This window comes from Lethenteron reissneri, chromosome 23 (genome assembly GCF_015708825.2).
Source record: "Lethenteron reissneri isolate LAM-NWPU_2019-01 chromosome 23, ASM1570882v1, whole genome shotgun sequence".
Classification (NCBI taxonomy): Eukaryota; Metazoa; Chordata; class Hyperoartia; order Petromyzontiformes; family Petromyzontidae; genus Lethenteron; species Lethenteron reissneri.
The window spans coordinates 8,486,402-8,508,021 of record NC_083801.1 but is presented as its reverse complement, the minus strand read 5'-3'; the positions used below and the strand labels follow the sequence as shown (position 1 = coordinate 8,508,021).

Here is a 21,620-nt window from a genome sequence, read left to right as displayed (position 1 = left end):
TTTTTAAGCATTTATAGATGGATTGGAGCAACTCTATTAGAATATTGTGAGGTAAAATCCCCGATGGGTTCAAATCGATCTTGGGAGTTGATAATGAGCATAAGATTGTGATAAGTTATTTTATTACGGGACTGACCCTCGACCGTGAGAGTGACATCGACCATTTCGTGGTTTGAATAGGGAACCACGTTTCCCTTATCTACTGTACACCTGAGCCAGGTTGTTTTTCCACTGCAGGACCCGAAGCGTGCTGCTGACGTCGCGTGCATTGAACGAGTTCAGTTGTACGTAGACGACGGACGGGGTAACGCGGTGTCCTCACACTTTACCGACTGATATCACATGCAATGTACTTGTTTCTAGGCCCGCCGTTGGCCTAGTTTGACTGCGAGGCCAGAATATCACGGTTGTGTTTCCTATTTGGCACGGGAAATAGCCAGTGGAAAACCAAGTGTACGGCGGGGTCCCTGTGCTGGCAAGGCTCAGAATTCCAGTGGAAAAGAAGATGGTGCCTGGAGAAATATTTTTGCATCTCGTGCAGTAATTCCAATCAGAGTTCTTCTTTGCTGTGATAAAAAAAACACTTTCAGAGATTTGCATAGGAATGTATTTTAATCACAATATTTGCTTGTCTTTTTTTGTTGTTGTTGTTGCAGCAGTCGTACACACAAACTTCCAATCAAATGGCTCCAAGCCCCAGTACACACAGCAGTGCTAACAGCACCAGTGGTGAGCAGCTGAGCAAGACAAACCTGTACATACGGGGGCTTCCACCCGGCACAACCGACCAGGATCTTGTCAAGCTCTGCCAGCCGTGAGTGTTTTATTTTATTAAAGACTCTTTGTTTTCAATAATTTATTTGTACGTTATTGTTTTCCATGATAGTTGACACACACGTAATGCACGATCTGCTCTGATACTTTTAATGATTTGCATTAGCCACCTACACACAATGTTCCCGTGTTAAATATGATGGGACGGCTCGTGCTGCAGAGGACATTCCTAGTGGTTCCCTTTGCTGACTCTAAATGTAAGTAATTTTGAGTATTTACCTTCAGTAAGGAACCAAATGCAAATGTACTATTAGCCATATCCATTCGATAGTTGCATTGCATAGCTTCTCCAGACCAACACACTTAAATTAATTTTAACTAACGAATACAATCTGCTGTGTCATATAGCTATATCCACTGTATGGTTGTACTTGGAATGCACATTTAAAGCAATTCGAAAAACGTTGTTTGCTTTAGGCAAGTAACGATTCACCAAATAAAACAGTTGTGTAAGCTCTTGACATATGCGTGCAATAGTGCATCTTATAAATACTTCTGATTAATGCAAATTGCTCTTATACTGCAGTGCATAGTGCACTATCACTAGTGTGTTCCTTAAGGTGAATCGAAAGATCAAGACAACAAATGACGGAAATATCAGAATCGGAATTGTTAATTACCCTGGAGAAATTCTAAAACATAGGACATGGTAAAGCAATCTGTGTAATTATGTAAATGGTGAACAAATTGTGTAAACACTTTCATACAATCATAATCTAATAGAAAACACTCATGTAAACAGAGCAATTAATTAATGCAGTAATATCAAGGCAATAAAGAAAAATGATCCTGGAGAAATATGAGCAACCCCGCAGCATGAGCTTGACTAAAGGGGCAGTCAAGAAAAAAATTCAGGCAGGGCACGGCACAGTCCGTGTGAAACGATCTTTAAAGCAGTGCTAATGAGTAATGCCATGACCTGATTTTTGTAGTATGATGCACTCCGCTCCACCTCTCAGCCAATATGTATACGAGGAAGGGTTGAAAACTAAAAAGTGTGGTGTTTAATATTGTGGCCACATGTTTTGGGGCTGTGTATGAGTTTGAAAATGTGAATTAGATGCTACAAGAAAGACAAAAAAACAGATCGGTTCTTGAATAAAAAAAACATTACCTTGAATCTTGACAAGTCAGTACATTGCCAGCAGGAGCAATTGTTGGCATGTCTCGTGCACATGGTGGTGGTGTTCTAAACCCTCATACCTCAAATCGCCTATGGTGGGGGTTTCAGGGTCCTTAAATACCATTAAAACATGACTTTAAAACTGAGCTCAGTTTGAAAATGTAATTACCGTTTATTTTACTGAAAAAGCAGTACACTGAATGTATTTTAATGGGTGCAGTAAGACACATTTAGTAAAATCTGAGACTAAATATCCCCAATCTACCTTCAGTATACTCTCTCCTTGTATTTATGGTTGTGTTCTCAATCCTGTACTCTAATCTCCGCTGCCCACGCAATCAAGTTGCATGTTATTTCATGAAGTATGCAGATTTTACCTTAAACTGTCTGTGCCAATTGTCCCCACTGAACTGTTTGACTAATGGAGCGCATGCTAAACCCTCAAGAAATCAAGTCTCGCCTCTCTGTTGCATCTTCTATGAGTATCCAGGAATTACCCATTTAAGATATTTCTCGGGCCTGTATATTTTTTTATTTATTGGCTAGATTTTACTGCATTCAATGATAAAAAAAATTGATGTGATTTTTTTTTCTTCTATTATTATTATTATTTTTTGACAGTATTTACACAATGTGTTCACCATTTTCATCATTACGTTTATTGTTTTATGATGTCCTATGTTTTTGAATGCATCATATTTATAGTACAACATAAGCATATAAGGTTTGTGTTGCAGACATTTGTTTAATCGTTGGTGGTATGCTCGACTGTGGACCAATGTAGACTACTATTTGACTAGTTTCAGAAAGTTCGTGATTGAATTGTATCAATATAAAGGCCATTCATGTAAATTCAGTAGATTTTGGAATAGTTTGTATTACTTAAACTAGGAACATAAAAACTATTGGCACTAATATCAAATAATCTATTTTCTTTATGATGTATGTGGACTTAATTAATTACATTAATAATGATGGAATTTCTTAACGTCCGGCAGACATATAAATGAAAGCATTCACGCAAAAATATCCAATGACTTGGATGCATAAAGGAAATTAGAATTATGTCTACAAAAGAGACACTCACAACTGAAGCAGAATGATTGTTTCTTAAGTGCAAACTAATGTCATCATATTGGCCAAGCCATCCATTCAGCTTCCCCCGAGGCTATTTCAGAGCTACCGAACCTGGACATGGACTTATGAGTTGCTGCACAAATCCATACTCGGAAGGAATCCATAATTATTAGTTTGACTAATGGAGCGCATGCTAAGTTTGCGTGCGTCGCAGTACCTAATTCCCTTGGCGCCAAGCGTGCAGAAAGCTCTCCAGCTTGCCAGCAAGCGGGAAAGGTGGAACACAACGAATCGCGCCACTAGTCCGTACATAGTTTAATTCGGTGATAGGTATGGCTATCATCAGCGATAGTTCCATTTCCTACTCATGCCGGCACTGGTCACTTCTTTCCTTTTGTTTGCCTCTGGATTGGCATGTGTACCAAGTCCATGGCTGACCTTTACCTTTTATTCGGGTATGCACTTTAGCCAAGTCTGCAGTTTACTTTAAATATGTACCAAACACAAAACAAATGTACAGCACCAGGTCACCTGTTTTGTCATGCTTGCGCTAACCTCATTGGACGCTGACTCTGCAGTATAAACCCACGCTTCCTTCCAGGTCGCTTTGTCTTAACTCGGCAGCAACAGTACATTTTGTTCCTTGAAGTCGAGCACTATGTTACAGCTGTTTACCTTATCTGAGCATGACTGAAAAAAATTGGTTTCATTTCATATGACAAAAATAATAAAAAGGATGCACGTTCAGAATTTGACTATGAATATAAATAAGTTCATGTTCCTCCAATGTAGGACAATTCATTTCCAGGAGTTTAGAAAATGTATTACACAAAGCCACTTCATCATAAAAAAACATTCCAAAAAGATGCTTTTTAGAAAGGATGTGTCTGAAGATTAGATTGTGATTGAGTCGGTTAGGATAAGTTTGACATTGTGTGTCAGTAATGTTTTTTTTCCCATCATTATAGTACAGTAAAAAAAAACATGCAGCATTTACTTTAATCTTTATCCGTTTTCCCGCTTTTTCACATTTGAAAATGGAATAGAACATTAAACGCACATACTCTACATGTAAGCGATGTCACAGAAATCCCTGCAGGTACTATTATAGATGAAACTGGTCAAAAGGAAATGCACAGAAACGGCATGGAAATAAAATCCCTCGTTTGAGAAACAGTTGTGCAAAGTGCCTGTGGGGAAAGAAAAATAACACATCCGGAATACATATTTTTGGTCATAATTTTTTTAATTCCAAATTTTTGCAGAAGTTTTGAGCTTTGAAGTAAATCTAGTATTTATCCACATGCGCACAGATCTTCCTCACAATGAAGTCCATTCCTTTTAAAGACCCATCACTCAGTTGTAAATCAAATGAATGAATTGACAGTTTAAATAAACAACTGCATTGGCTTTTTTCTCCAATTGCTTTTATTTATTATCTTTTCAAATATTGCATAGCCCCCGGTGTATGTGTGGCATATATATAGGCGCTTAAAAAGGCGAGAAGGCCTGCTATGCATCTGAAAAACGTTGTAATGGATACGATAACAAATTAGTCTCAGAGTTACCTCGGGCTGGTTTCCCCTTCATGCCATAAGTCAGTCTAAAAGAGCTGTGCTCAGTGTGTCTAGGAGCAGACTTTGTTATTAGAATTCTAGAGCACATGGGTCAGTGCACCTCATTCGTGCATGCAAAGGGCAAGCATGAGAGGCATTCGAGAGATTTAGCACACGTCACTGATTCCCTTGCCTGCACAGACATATGAAGTGGTTTTAGCATTTTGGTTTAAGTGTACAATTTTAACACATTTCTAAAGGTTTTCTCCCGTAAATAAAATAATTATATGCACTATGTACAATGTTTGAGATGAACAATTCGTTATTTTTTTCAATAAAATGAATAATTACCGATGTATCATTAATACGTTGCAACTTTAGAAGTCATATATATGCAGTTTGATGTTGTGAAAACAGCACAGGGATATGTTTATTTTTCTTTAGAGGAAATATAAACCTGGACCCTTTGGACAGGTGGCCAACTTTAATACCATAGGCGATTATTCTTTTGTCTAAAACAAAAAAGTGTTAATTTTGTTGGCAAAAAAAAAGGTATAATAAGAAGTAATTTAATATGTAAGTAAGAGGGACAGTTAAACGGCCACATCAGAGTACGCATATCTCGTTCTAGATGGCAGGGTGGCGAACTACGATGAGAGGCAGATGAGAGTGGGTGCCGGTGCTTTTGAAAAAGTGCAATCGGTAATGAAAGAAACCTAACAGTTTTTTTTTTAAAGAATAACGTTGGATCCGAAACACGCACATTGACAAAGAAAATGAAACAAAAACTTGAAAGTGTGCAAAGAAGCATGGAAAGGGTGCACGCTTGTTTGTATTACACTGAATTAGAGAACACAAGAAAGTAAAATACACGATTTGTCTGCGAAGAAAAATAGGTGGACTTTGGCAGGACTCGTCACTATAAGGGGTGATGGGCAGGTGGGTGACACTAACGACTGAGTGACTGCCAAAGGAGGGAACACGCTGGCAAGGGAGGTCTATCGATGAATACCGGTCGGTTCTAGATTTGAAGTTTTCGTGACTGCAAGGATCCATACTCTCTTTGGTTCTTTCGGTAAAGTCACGTAGATAAAAAAAATGAAAATAACTATATTCAATCGCGACGTTTCGGAGGCAACACAAGCTTCCGTCATCAGGTAGGAACAGCCACAGCAAAATTACGGAAGCTTTTGTGTTGCCTCCGAAACGTCGTGATTTAATTGAGTTATTTTCAATTTTTTCATCTACGTGACTTTACCGAAAGAACCAAAGAGTAATACCGGTCGTGTTCAGCAGCTCGATGGATTTGTTATATTGCAACGCCATAAGAAGCGGTGCAGGCTGGGGTAGAGCTTCATCACAATGCAAATTTACAGGATAAATATCAATGCAATGGATTATTCCAATGAAATATATATATACATTTTTATACTTGATAAATTATAGCTGATGGTGGTTGGTTGTGATTAAATGACTGCAGGCTCTGTGAAACACATTCCTGCGGAGGGAGCTGGTAGGAACGTTGGGTTGCTCGGTCAATGGCCAAGGTCAACGGCGGCATGGTGTATTCCGCAAATATGCCCGACTGTGAGGGCAGCGGCGTGAGTAGGTTAAACGTTGAGTTTTATAAGGGCACCACGGGGTGACCAGCCCCTCCCCACCCAGCCCCACCCCTCCCACTCCCCACACAGCCCCACCCCTCATACCCAGCCCCACCCCTCCCACCCCCCACCCTCCCCACCCAGACCCTCCCCACCCAGCCCCTCCCTCCCCACCCAGCCCCTCCCTGCACGACGGACGGACGGACACAATCATCCCCTGTGGGCTGGTGTAACCAGGAGGTTCCTACCAGTATTAATGTGAGAGTAACTTAGTGCCAATGGTGCATTTTTGGAATACGTACATGAGTGCACAGAACCAACACTGCCTTGCCACCACCATCCCTGTTAAGCTGTCAACGTATAGAGCCACTATTCATCTCTTCCCCTCATCTGGAAGCCCCCCCCACCCCCACTCTCGTTTCTTTATCAGACACTTTATTTTTCAAATAAAAGGTTCACCTTTTTGGCAATGGTCACTTTGAAGTCCACAATAAACACTCCTATCAAGTGAGAGTGCTTTGGCCATTCAAGGACTATGGGAATATTTAGTGAAGTAATATTTCTTACCGCAGTACCTTTGCTTGTTATAATGCCGAGGTGACATTTTTATTCGAGCGACCTTTCACGAGCACCAGTTTTACTAACTGAACACATTAATTAGTCGCGTGTAATGATTTTTAAAAAATGCACGAAATACTATTTACCGCACAGTTACGGTACTGCGTTTGTGTGTTTTAATGTGTAAACTACAATAATGCCGTTCGTCTTGGTCACCAAATGCATTCTGTAATGAGCAGGGTTAAGCGTTGTGAGATGATATGACTCGTAGCTTCTCTTGCAAACCAGAAATTGGAAATGCATGCGAGTGCCAATAAGTCATTTGGACTAGTAATACAGGAATTGATGTTCACAGTATTTATTTAAATTATTGTATCACTTGCATACAGGAGTTGAATGAACATGTTTTGCGTATGAAATATTTTAAATTCCCGAATGACTTATGTTGTATTTTTACCAAGTTATCAGTTACTACATGGATGATGATGGCTGCAAAATAGCTATAGCCAACTGATGACTGTTGTTTGCTTTCCTGATCCATTGGATGCAATTTGTTTGGAAATTCTAATTAAAACTGAGTGGTAATCTCACCAGTGAAACAGTTTGCCCAGTATGGACAGGAATTTTAAAATGCATACATAAATCTAAAACAATAAAGTATAATATATTGATTTTTCGCTACAATAGTTACAATTTTAATTATGTATTGCAGTAATTCTGTGACCAGAAATGTAGCAACCGTGCAATGGATCATTTACAGATATAATTGAATCGAAAAAAGAGATTTGATGTGAAATATATAAATGTAAAATTAATTACATTTTAAGTTTTTTATATTAAAAAAAATCCTTAAAGTAGGGCAAGTCCTCACTTAACGTGTGTTCACACAGTGCATTTTCGCTATAACGCAGTTCTTCCATCATGGAATGCTTCACACAACGCGGAACGCACACCGTTATAACGCAGTTTTCTGAGCGGTTGACGATTAACTACAGATATTCCCCGAGTTACGATGGTCCGGCTTACGATATTTCGATCTTACGATGGCGATACGACAAAATTGTATGTATGATACGTAGCTTTAGCGATTTCATTTTAGGGTTACCACGATACGATACGTTCAATGCATGTTAAAAGTTTTTATAGCAGATAGGATTGTTTCCTCAAAAAACGTTCTATTAAATTGCAGTTCATTATAGGTAGGCTAAGAATTTACCTTGTTCTTTTTACTTTACATTTTACTGTGCAATACAGTATTTCAATTATTAAATACATACAGTATATAGTTTATACAGTACGGTACTGTAGATTGCTCTGTTTTGCTAAACTATCACCATTCTTTAAGACTCCTGGGTAGGCTAGGCCATCTTCGACTTACGATATTTTTAAATCCTTTATATTAAGTGCACTTGCTTGCTTGCTTGCGCGCTTACGACCGTGCAAATCTTTCGGTCGTTTTTCAACCCAATTCCCGTGATCCAATCGAGCTGACATTTTGCACACAGACTCGTTGTGCGTGACAATTTTTTCTAGGAATTTTTTTTTCATATTTAATTTAAAATACCAATGTGATAAAACTGAAACTCTTACTCAAGAAAAACAGAAATGAATAATAAAATAAAACCGATGCCACGCATATAAAGGATTTATAGTGAAAAACTTTGTTTTTACGGGTTACTTTTTTGACTTACGATGGGGTCGTCGTAACGCATCTCCGTCGTAAGTCGAGGACTACCTGTATTTTCTTGAGCAGCGCAGCTGAGCAGTATGAGACAGTATGCGGAATGACACAGTAACACGGTGGCATATACCCTCATTTATTTGTCCCGCCGTCTGTGTGTGCGTCCATCGTATCTTGCCAAACGTTATCGTGACATTATTCATGGGGAAATAGTTTTCACTCAACAAGACACTTTGAAGGAATGCATCTACCGCGTTAAAGGAAGACTTACTGTGCACTGGTATCATGTACAGTGTTGTCAAATTGACGTTGACTCATACATCTACTGACCAAAGTGTTAGCTCTATCTTAATACTGCAACATTTTATAACCTCACTTAAGTTTTCGTTAATTGAATAGATTTTCATATAGGAAATCTAGAACACAATTGTCTGATACATTCTTGCACGTTTAAAAAAAATTGTTATTCCATGAATATACCTACCAGGGCGAAAGGTAGTTTACAGTCATATGCGTGCTATCTGAAGGCCATGGTTCACTGCTTTGTGATTATTTCATGCCTTTGTGTGCAAAGCAGACTGCACAATTTGTGTGCGTTACTTTTTGACTCGAGAACATTTCCGCACAACTGATAAGTTAATACGCAATAATAAATGTGTTTTTTTCTCATTAATTCTTGCTTGTTAAGAAGCAAGGAGGCATGTTGCTACGAAAGTAATTTTTCCCCTCCTATTTTGTTGAGACTTTAATTGCTTGCTTGTGTTGGGGATTATTGTCCCTGAGCAGATGTGTATGGGTCGTGATTGACTGCGTGTGGTTGATCCCCACGAGACCCGGGGCGCATGCACGACACTCAAGGATACGTTGCACCAGCACAAGCTGTGTTCCCTCTGCACGTTTAGGGTAACAAAACATGTGTGCAGCCAGCATACACTCATAAGTGGTGACACACGCACGCAAAATCAATCAAGGTGGGTGCACGGTGATTACTTTTCAAAGAGAATAATTTTCATTTGGCGTTGGAATAAAGTGACTAGTTAAATAGATTTATAAGTTCGTTTTGCATCGCCTTTGCATGTTTTTAAGGTACGAATATGCGACTTGTAGTTCATGTGACTTGGACTCGAGTCAGACTCGAGTCATGAATTTGATGACTTCAGACTCGACTTGGACTTGCATAACAATGACTTTGTCCCACCTCTGAGGTGTGGACTCGAGTCATGTGACTTGGACTCGAGTCAGACTCGAGTCATGAATTTGATGACTTCAGACTCGACTTGGACTTGCATAACAATGACTTTGTCCCACCTCTGAGGTGTGGACTCGAGTCATGTGACTTGGACTCGAGTCAGACTCGAGTCATGAATTTGATGACTTCAGACTCGACTTGGACTTGCATAACAATGACTTTGTCCCACCTCTGAGGTGTGGACTCGAGTCATGTGACTTGGACTCGAGTCAGACTCGAGTCATGAATTTGATGACTTCAGACTCGACTTGGACTTGCATAACAATGACTTTGTCCCACCTCTGAGGTGTGGACTCGAGTCATGTGACTTGGACTCGAGTCAGACTCGAGTCATGAATTTGATGACTTCAGACTCGACTTGGACTTGCATAACAATGACTTTGTCCCACCTCTGCTATTTACACTATATTGACTGATGTTGATAAGATATCTGAAACCGTGTGAAGAATGGAGGACATTTTCTAAAGAGCTGAATTGTAAATTAACAATTTAAAACAATCTGCACGTAATTAAATCAAAGTAAAATTTCATAAATTTTCGTTGAGTTAAAACCAATAGTTTGCAGAAACAAATTGTCATTACAAATTCAGAGAAGTCACGTGAATGAATGTTGTGAATATATCAATGTGGCGTAAGTTCTTGGGGATGATCCGCCAACATTATGCCATGTCATTTGATGAGATCCATCAATTGATCTGCTCGCCAACACACAGCCTGTCCCGAGAGGCACATTATCACGGGTGAATCGCCAGCGAGCAGAAGGAGCGAGGGGGAAAGGGTACACGTGTGGAAGGGAAATGGGATTTACGGTGAATGACCCACCAAGCCAACGTTATACAAAACATTGTGCAATCACATTATGCTCACTATTAGAGCACTTTAGATTGTTATAAATGGACCCCATTCCAGTGAAACTGTACTTGACATTTTAATCAAAAGGTATTTGGAGCTGTGTAAAAGCTTGCAGAATTCTAGGCTTGTTTAAATTAAAGTTTTGTTCATGGACGTCTGCAAATTATCCGTAAACAAGATCTACACAGACACACAAGCAAGTAAAGCTACACATTCGCACACTGCAACTAAACACCTTTTTTTAAAATTGTCAATTCACACAAGTAATGTATTTTTAAAGCAAGCAACGTTGACAAATCATTCTCTTGGGCAGCAGCTTGTGGTCTGCACACTTACTGTAAGACTGGAGGTCAAACTGCCCCTCGTCTGGCAGCAACTTGTGGTCTGCACACCTACTGTAAGACTGGAGGTCAAACTGTCCCTCATTTGCATCGTGCCCCTAGCGCCCTACCTCAGTATGGCCAAGCTGAATGCCAAGTCTTTCTTAGTTCATCCCTGAAACCTGATAGTACCTTGAGCCCCGTGAATGAAGGGATTGCCTCTCACGACAAGGCCGACGCTAAGCCAGACAAAGGTCTAGAAGGTGATACAAACAGGTATTCTGTTTGGGGGCACAGAAAGTTGCGGCTTTTTGTGGATGCACGTGATGCGCGTGCAAAACGATTCCGCGGTCTCGGCTTCTGCTGAAACGGTGTTGGCATTGGCCCAAGTGCATCTATACTTTTCTACACATTTCAGTATCAACGAAAGGCCATCCCAAAACAACTTAGTGGATATTTTAATTTCTACCTCTTGACGTATGAACGCGGAAATAAAACGATTAGGTGATTGTGTTGCCCTGAAATGTCCCGCTAATGCCCCTGCTGACGGAAAGGCCTAGAGAGTATTTGGCCTACTCTTCCATGCTGGCCAAGAGATGGGAGTTCCCAAACTTTACTCCACCACATGTGACCTGCCAGTTGACTAGCTCCCCCATAAACTAGATTGCACAATACCATATGCCAATCCTGGAAAATAAAGCAGTTGCGTTTGTATATACAGTCTGTTAAATATCTCAATCAGGACATTTTCATCTCTGAAATGCAAAAATCAATGCAAATATCTAAATAAATAGGAAAGGTAATCGTTGATATGATTAATACATTCGTTAGACAGTTGCCACATTTAAACAAAAACTGAAGAGCGCAGTTTTGATGTCACATTGAAATAATGTTTAATATTTTATTATTCTACCTGATCTACCACATGTTTTCTCTGGCTTCAACATTGTAAGAAACTGTTAAAATATATATGTTCAACTAGAAGACTGGGCAGATTAAATAATGAAGCGTCCTATGTTTTTTTAGTTTAATACTTAAACAAAGCATACCTATTTTACTACCTTGGATTTGGTATTGGTAATAAGAGCGCGTGATGCATTTTTTTAATAATATGGGTTTGTTTTACATGGGTCATCGTGACCATTTCAAGTGCTCAGCAGATTTGTCCAGTCCAATCCATTCTTGGCTTCACTCGTACAACTATTTCTGGAATATCTGTGATGACTTGACTCAGAATGATAAATGCATATGTAATCAATACAAGAATAGCTGTGCATACAGTTAGCGGAGGCAGCACTGTGTGTCATTAAGAAAAAAATGTACGCTGATGTGTCACTTTTTGAAATGCAAAAATTTAAACCTTTCCAAATAGGTCATAAATATTCTTGGTTCTTTCGGTAAAGTCACGTAGATATAAAATAAAACTAAAAATGAATAAAAAATAAAAGCAACAAAAACCCACGACGTTCCACGTTTAAAAAGGATTGAAAAATTACAAATTTCACAATGGCGAATGGATTTTATTCTACTTTTGTGGGTTTTTTCAGCTCGGAATTCTAAATTTGCATTTCTGATTCTACATGTTTAAATTGACATTTGCTTTATGCATGCATATTTAATTGACATTTGATTTGCATGCCATATAACACGAATATCTGCCAAATTACAAACCATAACTTGGACCGGGTAGATTTTCCTCTAATGTTATATGCATTTTTAATTTGTCTTGTTGAATTCTTGTTTGTAAATTTTTCAATCCTTTTTAAACGTGGAACAAGCCAGCCCTTGCAAGAATTAGTATTGTGAAAAAAAGAGGACATTTGTGTCTGTAAAGCTTTTACATGAACTTTCTATTGCAAGGCAAGGACAGCAATAACGCAGTTTCCATGTCGGTCCAAATGGGTTTCGACTATTGTGTGTATTAGTACTGTAATGTGTTTTAATACAACACTACATTGCATTAACCACATTTATGTTCTCAGATATGGAAAAATTGTATCCACTAAGGCCATCCTGGATAAAACAACCAACCAGTGCAAAGGTGAGTTCTCACACATCTATGAAAGTAAACCATTTCAATTTACTTGATTATTTTAATGTGCCCTTTAAATCAAGGCACAATTATTACAAATTTAATATTACATTGCAGATGACATTTACTTGGATAACATGCGTTTAAAAATAAATTACAACCATTTTGAAAATGGATACAGTTGAAGCTGCTTGTAAGAACATAGGCATTCATTTCGAGAAGTGGCCCTTTTCCATAGGACATACAATCTCGCTTTGTTATTTGTGCACCACTGCCAATGCAGTATCACCAAATCAACTGTTATAAGAACAGTTATCACTTACATTCCACTCATGGGGGTGGCGGGGGGGGGTATGCAGAGGGCAACTTCTGTTACAAGCACACTACTTAAGATTTAAGCACGCATAGACCTTGCTCTCAAGATGTGTGCTTACATCTAATTCTAGATTTGAAGCTTTCGTGACTGCAAGGATTCATATTCTTAGGTTTTTTCGGTAAAGTCACGTAGGTAAAACATCAAAATTAATAAAAATAAATAAAATAAAACAATTTTATTTATTTTGATAAAAATAAATAAAATAAAACAATTTTATTTATTTTGATTAATTTTGATGTTTTACCTACGTGACTTTACCTTTCGGTAAAGTCACGTAGGTAAAACATCAAAATTAAGTCACGTAGGTAAAACATCAAAATTAATAAAAATAAATAAAATAAAACAATTTTATTTATTTTGATTAATTTTGATGTTTTACCTACGTGACTTTACCGAAAAAACCTAAGAATATGCTTACATCTAGTTTCTGCTTGTACAATAATCCTAAACCAGTGGTTCTCAAAGTGTGGTCCTGGGACCCACCAGTGGTACTCGACGGTCCTCCAGGTGGGCCGTGGGGCTGTGATGCAAACACAGGTCGATCTGGAAATAATCTTAACGTTTTGGACATTAATTTATATTGTATTCATGATATGTAATAAAACAAATGTAGGTAAACTACCCTGATGAAACTACCCTAAGATCTACATGCCTCCTCCTAAAAAAAAAAACCTTATATCTTTGGTTTTTATATGTTGGTAATATTAATTATTTTGTATAACTGCCATTCAGAGATAAGTTAATGCGTTTTGTCACCAGCGGTGGGGGAGGGGGGGGGCTGGGTGGTCCAGGGAAATGTTTGCATCGGCTGAGTGTTCCTCGGGCACAAAACAGTTTTTAGAAACACGGCTTTAAACTCAACACCAAATATGAATGGCCACCTATCGATGTTACGTGGTTATGCGAATAGCCCTTATTGTACTTGTGACAATATGGTTCCCCAATATATCAGCACAAACATGGGTTATCTGTGCATGGTACCCCTTATAAGTGTCTTTCACCATTATCACAATCGTCCCTCTCTGTTCTACAATAGCTTCTGCTCTGCTGCTGTGTCTGAGTGCAATGGCCATGGCTGATCGTGTGAGCAAGGCTTGGCTCTGCCATGACATGCACTGATAGCAGGGTACTCACAAAAGCCATATCTCAGCTGTCACAACCTTTTCTTATCTGCCACTCCTTTTGTTTCTGAGGATATCCTTTATTTCCCTCACTCTCTGATGCACCACTATCTTTGACACAGAATTTCAGTCGTACTTTTATTTTGCATGTTCCTACCAGCATGTGTCAAAATAGTCGGCAGATCATCTGTTGTAAATATTTAATCGTTTTACCTCTTCTCACAGGCCTTGATAACAATTGTTATGTTTTAAAGAAGTTTAACAATTAAGAATCGATATCCCTGCTCGGTGGAGTCAGGCCTCACTAATGTAAATTAATAAAGCCCTCGACATGCCAACACCCTCGCTGCTGTATACCCATCCTGCCTGCTCCCTTCCTTCTCCTCCTGTCTCTGCTATCTCTCCGCTTGTGATGTGGCAGGTCAATTGTCCCGGGTATGTTAATATCTGTATTTTATATAGGAATTCCTGGAATTCTCAGATCGTATTTAAATTGACACTGCATGGATTTAATTTTATGATTATAAATTGCCACCAAAACACAAATATCAAGATGGTATCTCGATACCTTGTTGGGATCTACTGTGCTGTATACTAACACCGAACCTTCCTTCTTCACCTCTGGCTTCAGACCACTGGTTCGAGAGCCCAAGCACAAACGTTTCCTTGGTTCAAAGTAATTTATTTACGTGGCTAACGTGGTTTAAGGCCGGTCACTTGCGATTGCACAAAACTGGCTAGAAAGTGGTAGTTGTACTACTGATGGCCTTCAAAAACTAACATTATGCAATGGGTGGTAGGTGCAAGTGGAAGGAACACTGTTAGTCACTTATTTTTGATCCGACAATTAAGTCTTTGGCAGGCTGATGGTACTGGAACTGCATGTGAAATGGCACAATTGATTGGCGTAGGCCCAAGAGTGCAGTATGTGAATTGAAATACATTTTTGTTAAATGTACTTTCACATTTCTGTCGCCAGCTTTGAAATGTGAAGAATACAGAGTAGGGGCATAATTGCGTCAACAAATTGAATGACACTAAATTATATTTATGTTGCATACATGCTATAACATTGTATCGAGTTATTTCTATCGACTAATAATGCTGGTAACCGTTAGAACCAGTCTCTATGGGCACAGTTTTATTGACACTTTATTTTAATGTACATATTGTATCGATGCTTAATTGCTGTCTAGTTTGCATTGAAATTAATCGGTGTACCTCAAAGCCACCACTATGAAAATTATATGTTCATAAAATGTTTCAAGTTTTACTTTCACTTTTGTGATGGGAATTAAGGTGAAGCTTAACAATACCAATGCAATCTGTACTTGTCAAGACACATTATTATTATTATTATCAAAACTGATAGGTGGTTGTGTTCATGAAATGCTCTACTGCAAGTGAGATCAGTTTAGTTTCATGAGTTTAACGTTGATATTCGTCAAATGTTTTGCAACATTAACCAACCTTTGGTCATGATTTAATGTTTTGTCAACGTTTGGTTTAGCCTGCTCATGTTTACTGATGCATTGCATGGTGTAGTATTGTTATATTGTATGTACAGTGGTACAAACTCAGGACCGCCTTTCGATTATGAGATGGAAGCCCAAGTATTTAATGGCCTACATTTATATTCGAGTCATTATTATTATTATGTCCACTTAAAATTGTATTTAGGTGGAAATGTTTTATGACATAGTTTGACCTTTGTATGATACACAAAGCTTCATAGCAACTGCAATTGAGAATATACCACTTAGTTGTGTGCCTTATTACAAACCAACAACTTTCTAATAGTGCCTTGTGGAAAACGAGCATTTAATTAGACTTCATTTTATTAACTTGCATGACCATAAGTATAACATGCGTATTTACTCAAAATATATAGTGTTATTAAGTGAAATAGCAGAACAATAACACGTTTTTGCTCTCACCCCCCATACTCAATGGGGAATACTGTACAGTTGTATTTGCCAAATCCAGTGCTACTCTGCCAGTTACCCAAGAACATTGCCCGTGTATATTATTATCGTCACACACTCCCGGAACCTCGAAGGTGGCTGTTTAGTCACTGCCATCTCCTTTGCTGATCGAGAATAATAAGCGAATGCCACAACAGTTGCATGCCCTTCAGCCCTGACCTTTTTGCACCTCGTCGAGATGTGTGAATTATTTTCTGAACGCTTACCAAAATAAAATTGTATTAACTTCCGATGTATTTTCTTTCAAGGTCTAGGTTCCAGTTTCTAGAGTTCAGTATTATCAATAACATCAAGTCACTTGACTTTATGTAAAGGAGATTTCATGTCGTGCCATTCCTCTTTTCCAGGCTATGGATTTGTGGATTTTGACGGCCCATCTGCGGCACAGAAGGCTGTGGCAGCCCTCAAGGCCAGTGGGATCCAGGCGCAGATGGCCAAGGTGAGTGATGCGGTGAGCATTTAAATACTTCCTGGATTTTTTACATAGAGATTGCAGACACCCATACACACTTACCAGGGCCGCGTAAGCATCAGATATGATTTCAATGGCGGTAATCGGTCAAAAGCCTGGCCCACTTTGATTTGCCATGCCAGAGGCAGTAAAATGAGGAATTTTGATAGGCGTGTTATTTGTGAGATGTTTAATTTCATCTATATATGGTGGTGCTCGTGGTACGTGACATTTATGATTGATAATATTTTGCATTTTGAGAGTTTGAAATATATTGTAACGTCACATGAGTGTTTTCATACATATATTTACTCAATATCTATATTAGAAAATGTTAAACACTATCAGTTCATTATTTACCATTAATTCAATAGGAATATCTTCTTTAGGCATACCGCTTGGTCATTAAATCAGTATCAGCAGATGCAGTATATATAAATACTGTGTGAAAACTTCCCTACAACAAAAATACATTTCATAATCACATCATAAGGATTTACTTCGTAGAACACTTATATAAATTAAGTTAATAAATTAAACATAGACGCAATGTGAACAAATGATACCCCTTATTTTCTTGCACCATGAAAGTTACCGCACGTAGATATGTTGCTGTACTATATAACACGTGATTTTTTTGTATCATGTGTTATTTTAACTTTGCTAAGTATAATACGATGCTAAGGCATAATTGAGTTTTGAACTCTGTGCAAAGTGTTGAAATATCATTTTGGACGTCAGTGGGTGAAGCACTCATGCGCTTCTGTGATAATGAGGTTTTCTCTGCTGCGAAATCAGGTCCCGTCGCCCTTGTGACTACGCGTTTTTTTTTATTAACGGTTATTAATTGCGAAAGATGGTGTGTCAGTGAAAATTTAATATCGTCAACTTGAACGGAGACATTGAAATCTAAACGATCATAGCAATATCACTGAAGCGTTGCTGAATTAATTTATGAAAGGGTCCATGGAGTATTCAGTCCAAAGTATTAAACTTTGGCAAGAGAGCCGAATGCGTGCGTGCTACCGCAGTACAACATTTGTGATGCATGGCGCTATGCGCATGCACACATCTTTACGCATGATTGTAATAACATGTACAAATTAGGAAGGACCATTGCCCGAAAAGTCACGTGTTTTTATTTCTCTGATAATATGTACATCTTTACGCATTTTTTTTTTTATAAATTAGACTGCTCCTCGCACACATGCTATGAAATGTTTGTAAGACACCGGGGAAAGACCGAACATAGACCATTTGTTTTTTGTTTTTCACAGTTTTACTTGTGATGCGGATAACATTAAATGGTAACATTCAAAGATGATACATAAAATCACAGGTATACTCTGATAGTTTTAGAGTCCGCCTGCGTTTCTGATAGTTCAGCACAGGAAGAGGCAGAAATTGAGCTATTGGGAAAAAATATTTACAGTCATCAGCCATGATCAGTTCACTGCTGGATGAAGGTGTTCCCAAGGTGCCGCCATCCTTTGGAGTTCTCCTAAGATGTCAAAATCCACCCAACAGCTGATTTCATCGCTCCATCATCTTTAAAATGGAAAAACATCAAGTTAAAACTGTATGAACTTTCGATTTAAAGCTTTCGTGACTGCAGGGATTCATCTTCTTGGTTCTTTCGGTAAGTCACGTAGAATGGAAGTAATAAAATAATAAAATAATAAAAATAAAACATAATAAAATAATTCTCACGACGTTTCAACAGACCTGTTCTCCACCTGAGGACGGCTGCTTGCGTTGTGGCCGAAACGTCGTGAGAATGATTTTATTATGTTTTATTTTTATTATTTTATTATTTACATTCTACGTGACTTTACCGAAAGAACCAAGAAGATGTATGAACTTTTTACTTCTGTAATTCCATTAAAGTAAATAAATACGCTATACGTTTAACCATATATGCCAAACTAATTGCCTCATTTCAGAATCTAAATGTTCAGCAAGTTTCCTTGTAAATGTAACCAATCACCAAATGTATCTTAAACGGTCACTTCCATTAGATTACGTGCAACATCTTGCCAAGTTTGCTTGCATAATTTCGGTTGGCTGACGACACCTCAATGGAAAATGTGTTATACAGTATGTACAGCCTTGTTTAAAGTTGCATTGGTTCAGTGTCTCCCAGTCACAGTAGTGGAGAAGTGTAATTAACCAGCCACCTACATTACGCTCCTTCCAGCTCTCCATGCATTGATCTCACTAACTGAGCAGACGGCAAGTCAGGAATGATTAGGTCCTTCATAAATCATCACAATTTACTCTACTTGCAAAATATCAATGTATCAGAAATTCGATTCTGTCTCCTTTAATTTTTAACAAGCCCCTGCACTGCTATTTAAGTTTATTAGGTGACATTATTTATTTTTATTTTCACAAATCGCCGGCCGTTTATCCAGATCTCGGAGTGATTTGATGGGTTAGGGATGTGTGGGATTCAACTGACTTGGCTCTTTTCACGCCTGGGACTGCACGTTCAGTTGTCATCCCTGGGGAGGGGGATACATTTTCTTAGGTTTTTTTTCGGTAAAGTCACGTAGGTAGATACAGCTATCGTGCTGTGACTGTTCCACCTGAAGACGGAAGCTTGTGTTGCTTCCGAAACGTCGTGATTTTTATTTTATTTTTATTTTACTTTTATTAATTTTAATTTTTTACCTACGTGACTTTACCGAAAAAACCTAAGAATATGAATCCTTGCAGTCACGAAAGCTTCAAATCTAGAGGGGGATACATTTAATCCCTCCCCAGGTGAAATAATGTTTAATTCACATGGTTGTGCTCAGTCAGTAACTGTACTTGAATAGTAGGACACTGCTTGGGAAGAACAGGTTGCTTGCTGTAGGGTTGGAGCAGGCTTGGGAGGTGGTCAAGAGCAGCAGCAATGGATTCTTAAAACTGTTTGCGAGGCTTTGAATGTGACCCCTTCGTGTGTGTGGTGGCTTTTCTCCGGGTTCCTTCTACACTTAACCAAACTCTCATGGCATTGGAATTGGCCAAACATCTTGAGACATCTGTGTCAGACATCTGTGTCAGAAACACTGTCAAAGAACACGTGAATGTGATAAATATGTTGCACACTGCCATATTTTTCAAACACCACAGTTTTAGGTCACCATTAATGTATAATCAGAATAAAATATCCGCCATATTAATACATGAGCATATAGTGAGATCACATTCTTGGCATTTGCTAGTGTACTGAGGTGTAACTAAATACATCCGAGGGATAAATGGAACATCACTTCCGTCACACAGAATCAAAAGAAGTCATAGAAGTATTTTAAAATGTAAAATGTTTTATTAATGAAATCTTGCCCAGCTCCCCCCTACCTCAATTAATAAAACTGCATTCACAGCAACTTGCGCACAGATCAAGAAACACTTTTCCATTACGAATGTACAAAGCCCACCAGTGCATTATCAGATCTTATCCTACGGTATTTATGCAGTTTGTGACTTGCCTGTGAATACTTGTTTCAGTTGCATGCTTCTTGGTATGAGCCAAGCTGGCAGAGTTTTGATTAGCCGTAGAGTTGGATATTCCCCCCCCCCCCCTTGTTCACAAACAAAATCAGACACTTGTTTTCACAAGTGGTTGATAGATGTTTTGAAAGATATAACCAATGGATCGTCATACAGAATCCATCACATTCGTGTGCAGAAGAATGTTTTGCACATTAAAAACCAGTTTTTTTTCCATAATACTTCTGAATAACATGCCCCTGTAGTTTGTTGTCATTCTGTGGTTGGTGGTGGAGATTACATAGGTGACAGTTGTGGATTATGTTCGTGTGTGCATGTGTACGTGTGTGCGTGCAATAATCACATTCCAACGTCAGTTGCACTGCGGTGTTATTTCTCTTGCATAGCCCTGTAAGAATGTAAACCCCACCCAAACCTGAATGGGTTTTCAACGATAAAATGTGATCACCGCGACTGCTTAGAATACCAATGTGGATATTTCAGTGATTTCGTTTATTCTACGTTCCTTAAACTAATAAATGTTTGCTCATGACAGTGTCCTTATGCGTAAATATACATTGTGCTGTGGTTATTTTTACACATGCACACACATGTTGTCAGTCTCGTGCAGCCAAGCCATGCTCTCATTTTGTTGTTTTTCAAGAAAGTCCTTTGCAACGATTTTTTTGCAGTGTCCTATTATGCAACATTCATGATTTCCCAACCCATAATTGGGTCTAGTTCATGAATAATCAAACCCATAGCAATGCCCTTCAATCAGACTCCCAAATGTGAACTTGGAATTAGGCATTGCTTCCATTTACTTGCATGCAACTTCCTACTCCACCACTGTTATTTAAATATATTTTAGTGCCAGATTCAGCTGGAGCTATTCATTAGTTTTTTCTGCATATGCACCTAATATTGTGAAAACCTACATAAATGGTATCTTTCATGACGGATATTAACACAGCCTAGCTCACAATACCATCTTACCGTCTGCTGATTGGAAACTATCCACAATGTACTTCGATGCTTCACTTTCCAATCTATAACACTTAAATGTGGAGCTGTAACAGTGCTGTAATGACCACTTTCGATGCTCGAAAAATGTACTATTAATTGCTGCCTGCTGAAAGCAACCTTTGCATCACAAAGACATCCAGATATGCTCTCATGTAGAAATGATTACTCACATGTCAGTCAGTGCTTTTATAATCGCCCAAAGATTATGCATATGCCATTAGATCTGCAATCTTTTTCTCCTAAAGTTTAAACTCAAACTCATTTCTCCCTTGAGCCACCAAATGATTTGTACACATTT

At 38.6% G+C, this 21,620-nt stretch overlaps 1 protein-coding gene across 10 annotated transcripts in view; it reads left to right on the top strand.

Moving 5' to 3' along the window:
• Nucleotides 1-21,620, top strand: part of LOC133345916 (RNA-binding motif, single-stranded-interacting protein 3-like) — a 156,380-nt gene that overhangs the window by 107,819 nt on the left and 26,941 nt on the right. For 6 of the 10 annotated variants that reach the window (XM_061557036.1, XM_061557033.1, XM_061557031.1 and 3 more), the window contains 3 exons: nt 657-814; nt 12,834-12,892; nt 16,713-16,816. In XM_061557036.1, coding sequence (XP_061413020.1) covers nt 657-814; nt 12,834-12,892; nt 16,713-16,816 — 321 coding nt within the window. The remainder of the gene's footprint in view (nt 1-656; nt 815-12,833; nt 12,893-16,712; nt 16,817-21,620) is intronic. The other 4 variants (XM_061557032.1, XM_061557040.1, XM_061557035.1 and 1 more) reach the window with 2 other exon arrangements.